We start from the raw sequence: 7,500 nt of genomic DNA, 5'->3' as shown, positions 1-7,500 counted from the left end.
ACCAACCCCCCCCTTACCTACCCCCCCTTTACCTACCCCCCCTTTACCAACCCCCCCTTTACCAACCCCCCCTTAACCTACCCCCCCTTACTTACCCCCCCTTTACCTACCCCCCCTTTACCAACCCCCCCTTTACCAACCCCCCCCTTACCTACCCCCCCTTTACCTACCCCCCCTTTACCTACCCCCCCTTTACCAACCCCCCCTTAACCTACCCCCCTTAACCTACCCCCCCTTTACCAACCCCCCCCTTACCTACCCCCCCTTTACCTACCCCCCCTTTACCAACCCCCCCTTTACCTACCCCCCTTACCAACCCCCCCTTTACCTACCCCCCCTTTACCAACCCCCCCTTTACCAACCCCCCCTTACTTACCCCCCCTTTACCTACCCCCCCTTTATCAACCCCCCCTTTACCTACCCCCCCTTTACCAACCCCCCCTTTACCTACCCCCCCTTATCAATTTGAGGAATGTTTTCTGGGAGCACATTAAGGCTCTTGTGAAGTTACAGTATTGTTTGTTACTGTTTGTCCTCAGCGGTTCGTGCGGACCGGATGCGGGGGGGCCGGAACAAGTTTGGACCGATGTACAAGCGAGACCGGGCCCTGAAGCAGCAGAAAAAGGCTCTGATCCGGGCCAGCGGACTAAAGCTGGAGACCACGCCCTCCCTCCAGTCACCCGTCCATACAGACAGTCCGTACGGCTTCAGCAGCCCACTGCCCAACCTCCCACCCGTTTCCACCCCTAAACACACCGCCTCGAACACGCCCTCCTCCATCACCACGCCCGCACACTACGGCCTGTATGCCCCCGGCTGCGTCCCCGTACCCGCCCACGGCCCTCTGCCCTCGCAGGACCCGTACCCCTCCTTCCCCAGCTGCGCCATTAAATCAGAGTTCCCGGACCACTACGCCAACGGCAGCTACGGTGACCACGTGCAGACAGGGAGCCCGTCAGGGAGCCCGTCAGCGAGCTCTGCGTGCCTGCCGGTGCCGGTGCCGGTGCCGGTGCTAGTGCTGGAGTTTGTGCGGTGTGAACAGGATGAGCTGCAGGTGCGCAGTAAGATCAGTGCTCACCTGGCGCACCTGCAGCAGGAGCAGAACTCCCGAGGCGCCAAAGCCGAGCCGCTCTCCACCTTTGGCCTGATGTGCCACATCGCGGACCAGACGCTGTTCTCCATCGTGGAGTGGGCGCGCAGCTGCACCTTCTTCAAGGAGCTGAAGGTAAGTGAGGAAACACCGGGCAGGAACAGGTGCGCTAGCGGCACCGGAACACGGACCCATCCAGAAAGATCAGAACTTGGGTTCTCCAGAAAACAAGAACAGCTATCCCAACACTCACATCGACTCAACATCTACCCAACATCTACCCAACACTCACATCGACTCAACATCTACCCAACATCTACCCAACACTCACATCGACTCAACATCTACCCAACATCTACCCAACACTCACATCGACTCAACATCTACCCAACACTCATATCGACCCAACATCTACCCAACACTCATATCGACCCAACATCTACCCCTACACTCACATCGACCCAATAACTATCCCAACACTCACATCGACTCAACATCTACCCAACATCTACCCAACACTCACATCGACTCAACATCTACCCAACACTCATATCGACCCAACATCTACCCCTACACTCACATCGACCCAATAACTATCCCAACACTCACATCGACTCAACATCTACCCAACATCTACCCAACACTCACATCGACCCAACATCTACCCCTACACTCACATCGACCCAATAACTACCCCAACACTCACATCGACTCACAATCGACTCAACAACCCAAATTCTACCCCAACACTCACATCGACTCAACATCTACCCAACATCTACCCAACACTCACATCGACCCAACATCTACCCCTACACTCACATCGACCCAATAACTACCCCAACACTCACATCGACTCACAATCGACTCAACAACCCAACTTCTACCCCAACACTCACATCGACTCAACATCTACCCAACACTCACATCGACCCAACATCTACCCCTACACTCACATCGACCCAATAACTACCCCTACACTCACATCGACCCAACATCTACCCAACATCTACCCCAACACTCACATCGACAAACAATCGACTCAACATCTACCAAACACTCACATCGACCCAACATCGAACCCTACACTCACATCGACCCAATAACAACCCCAACACTCACATCGACTCACAATCAACTCAACAACCCAACTTCTACCCCAACACTCACATCGACCCAACATCTACCCCAACACTCACAATCTACTCAACATCTACCCCTACACTCACATCGACCCAACATCTACCCCAACATTCACATTGACCCAACATCTACCCCAACACTCACATCGACTCACAATCGACTCAACATCTACCCAACACTCACATCGACCCAACATCTACCCCAACACTCACATCTACCCAAACACTCACATCGACTCACAATCGACTCAACAACCCAACATCTACCGCAACATACACATCGACCCAACATCTACCCCAACACTCACATCGACTCAACAACCCAACATCTACCCAACACTCACATTGACCCAACATCTACCCCAACACTCACATCGACCCAACATCTACCCCAACACTCACATCGACTCACAATCGACTCAACATCTACCCCTACACTCACATCGACCCAACATCTACCCCAATACTCACATCTACCCAACATCTACCCCAACACTCACATCGACTCACAATTGACTCAACATCTACCCAACACTCACATCGACCCAACATCTACCCCAACACTCATCAACCGAACATCTACCCCAACACTCACATCGACTCCCATTGACCCAACATTTACCCCAACATCTACATCGACCCAACATCTACCCCTACACTCAAATTGACCCAACATCTACCCCAACACTCACATCGACTCACAATCGACTCAACAACCCAACTTCTACCCCAACACTCACATCGACCCAACATCTACCTCTACACTCACATTGACCCAACATCTACCCCAACACTCACATCTACCCAACACTCACATCGACTCAACATCTACCCAACATCTACCCAACACTCACATTGACCCAACATCAACCCCAACACTCACATCAACCCAACATCTACCCCTACACTCACATCGACCCAACATCTACCCCAACACTCACATCGACTCACATTGACCCAACATCTACCCCAACACTCACATCGACCCAACATCTACCCCAACACTCACATCGACCCAACATCTACCCAACACTCACATCGACCCAACATCTAACCCAACACTCACATCGACCCAATATCTACCCCAACAAATTCACATCGACTATCATTGACCCAACATTTACCCCAACATCTACATCGACCCAACATCTACCCCTACACTCACATTGACCCAACATCTACCCCAACACTCACAATCGATTCAACATCTACCCCTACACACATCGACCCAACATCTACCCCAACACTCACATCGACTCACAATCGACTCAACATATACCCAACACTCACGTTGACCCAACATCTACCCCAAACACTCGCATCAACCAAATCTCCACCCCAACATCTACCCCAACACTCACATCGACCCAACATCTATCCCAACACTCACAATCGACTCAACATCTACCCAAAACTCACATTGACCCAACATCTACCCCAACACTCACATCGACCCAACATCTACCCCTACACACATCGACCCAACATCTACCCCAACACTCACATCGACTCACAATCGACTCAACATCTACCCAACACTCACATCGACCCAACATCTACCCCTACACTCACATTGACCCAACATCTACCCCAACACTCACATCAACCGAAAATCTATCCCAACACTAACATTGACTCCCATTGACCCAACATTTACCCCAACATCCACATCGACCCAACATCTACCCCTACACTGACATTGACCCAACATCTACCCCAACACTCACATCGACTCACAATCGACTCAACATCTACCCAACACTCACATTGACCCAACATCTACCCCTACACTCACATCGACCCAACATCTACCCCAACACTCACATCGACTCACAATCGACTCAACATCTACCCAACACTCACATTGACCCAACATCTACCCCAAACACTCGCATCGACCAAATCTCCACCCCAACACTCACATCGACCCAACATCTACCCCAACACTCACATCGACCCAATATCTATCCCAACACTCACAATCGACTCAACATCTACCCAACACTCACAATCGACCCAACATCTACCCCAAAACTCACATCGACCCAACATCTACCGCAACACTCACATCGATTCACATTGACCCAACATCTACCCCAAACACTCGCATCGACCAAATCTCCACCCCAACACTCACATCAACCCAACATCTACCCCAACACTCACATCGACCCAATATCTATCCCAACACTCACAATCGACTCAACATCTACCCAACACTCACATTGACCCAACATCTACCCCTACACTCACATCGACCCAACATCTACCCCAACACTCACATCAACTCACAATCGACTCAACATCTACCCAACACTCACATTGACCCAACATCTACCCCAAACACTCGCATCGACCAAATCTCCACCCCAACACTCACATCGACCCAACATCTACCCCAACACTCACATCGACCCAACATCTACCCCAACACTCACATCGACTCACATTGACCCAACATCTACCCCAACACTCACATCAACCGAACATCTACCCCAACACTCACATCGACTCCCATTGACCCAACATTTACCCCAACATCTACATCGACCCAACATCTACCCCTACACTCACATCGACCCAACATCTACCCCAACACTCACATCGACCCAACATCTACCCCAACACTCACATCGACTCACATTGACCCAACATCTACCCCAACACTCACATCGACCCAACATCTACCCAACACTCACATCGACCCAACATCTACCCCAACACTCACATCAACTCACATTGACCCAACATCTACCCCAACACTCACATCAACCGAACATCTACCCCAACACTCACATCGACTCCCATTGACCCAACATTTACCCCAACATCTACATCGACCCAACATCTACCCCTACACTCACATTGACCCAACATCTACCCCAACACTCACATCAACTCACAATCGACTCAACATCTACCCCTACACTCACATCGACCCAACATCTACCCCTGCACTCACATCGACCCAACATCTACCCCAACACTCACATCGACCCAACATCTACCCCAACACTCACATCGACCCAACATCTACCCCTACACTCACATCGACCCAACATCTACCCCTACACTCACATCGACCCAACATCTACCCCAACACTCACATCGACTCACATTGACCCAACATCTACCCCAACACTCACATCAACCGAACATCTACCCCAACACTCACATCGACTCCCATTGACCCAACATTTACCCCAACATCTACATCGACCCAACATCTACCCCTACACTCACATCGACCCAACATCTACCCCAACACTCACATCGACCCAACATCTACCCCAACACTCACATCGACTCACATTGACCCAACATCTACCCCAACACTCACATCGACCCAACATCTACCCAACACTCACATCGACCCAACATCTACCCCAACACTCACATCAACTCACATTGACCCAACATCTACCCCAACACTCACATCAACCGAACATCTACCCCAACACTCACATCGACTCCCATTGACCCAACATTTACCCCAACATCTACATCGACCCAACATCTACCCCTACACTCACATTGACCCAACATCTACCCCAACACTCACATCAACTCACAATCGACTCAACATCTACCCCTACACTCACATCGACCCAACATCTACCCCTGCACTCACATCGACCCAACATCTACCCCAACACTCACATCGACCCAACATCTACCCCAACACTCACATCGACCCAACATCTACCCCTACACTCACATCGACCCAACATCTACCCCTACACTCACATCGACCCAACATCTACCCCAACACTCACATCGACCCAACATCTACCCCAACACTCACATCAACCGAACATCTACCCCAACACTCACATCGACTCCCATTGACCCAACATTTACCCCAACATCTACATCGACCCAACATCTACCCCTACACTGACATTGACCCAACATCTACCCCAACACTCACATCGACTCACAATCGACTCAACATCTACCCAACACTCACATTGACCCAACATCTACCCCAAACACTCGCATCGACCAAATCTCCACCCCAACACTCACATCGACCCAACATCTACCTCAACACTCACATCGACCCAACATCTATCCCAACACTCACAATCGACTCAACATCTACCCAACACTCACATTGACCCAACATCTACCCCAACACTCACATCGACCCAACATCTACCCCTACACACATCGACCCAACATCTACCCAAACACTCACATCGACTCAGAATCGACTCAACATCTACCCAACACTCACATCGACCCAACATCTACCCCTACACTCACATCGACCTAACATCTACCCCAACACTCACATCTACCCAACATCTACCCCAACACTCACATTGACTCACAATCGACTCAACAACCCAACATCTACCCCAACACTCACATCGACCCAACATCTACCCCAACACTCACATCGACTCACAATCGACTCAACAACCCAACATCTACCCAACATTCACATTGACCCAACATCTACCCCAACACTCACATCGACTCACAATCGACTCAACATCTACCCAACACTCACATCGACCCAACATCTACCCCAACACTCACATCGACCCAACATCTACCCCAACACTCACATCGACTCACAATCGACTCAACAACCCAACATCTACCCCAACAATCACATCGACCCAACATCTACCCCAACACTCACATCGACTCACAATCGACTCAACAACCCAACATCTACCCAACACTCACATTGACCCAACATCTACCCCAACACTCACATCGACCCAACATCTACCCAACACTCACATCGACCCAACATCTACCCCTACACTCACATCGACCCAACATCTACCCCAACACTCAGATCTACCCAACATCTACCCCAACACTCACATCGACTCACAATCGACTCAACATCTACCCAAAACTCACATTGACCCAACATCTACCCCTACATTCACATCGACCCAACATCTACCCCAACACTCACATCGACCCAACATCTACCCCAACACTCACATCGACTCACAATCGACTCAACATCTACCCAACACACACATCGACCCAAGATCTACCCTTACACTTACATCGACCCAACATCTACCCCAACACTCACATCGACCCAACATCTACCCCAACACTCACATTGACCCAACATCTACCCCAACACTCACATCGACTCACAATCGACTCAACATCTACCCATCACTCACATTGACCCAACATCTACCCCAAACACTCGCATCGACGAAATCTCCACCCCAACACTCACATTGACCGAACATCTACCCCAACACTCACAATCTACTCAACATC

At 50.5% G+C, this 7,500-nt stretch overlaps 1 protein-coding gene across 1 annotated transcript in view; it reads left to right on the top strand.

The window, feature by feature from the left end:
• The window catches only part of nr5a1b (nuclear receptor subfamily 5, group A, member 1b), a 29,764-nt gene that overhangs the window by 5,658 nt on the left and 16,606 nt on the right, over nt 1-7,500 (top strand). Inside the window, exon 3 of the mRNA XM_072661480.1 lies at nt 540-1,225. Coding sequence (XP_072517581.1) covers nt 540-1,225 — 686 coding nt within the window. The remainder of the gene's footprint in view (nt 1-539; nt 1,226-7,500) is intronic.

The sequence above is a fragment of the Salminus brasiliensis genome, chromosome 18 (genome assembly GCF_030463535.1).
Source record: "Salminus brasiliensis chromosome 18, fSalBra1.hap2, whole genome shotgun sequence".
NCBI classification, from domain to species: Eukaryota; Metazoa; Chordata; class Actinopteri; order Characiformes; family Bryconidae; genus Salminus; species Salminus brasiliensis.
The sequence above is the reverse complement of the archived record's forward strand: the minus strand, read 5'-3'. Positions and strand labels throughout refer to the sequence as shown.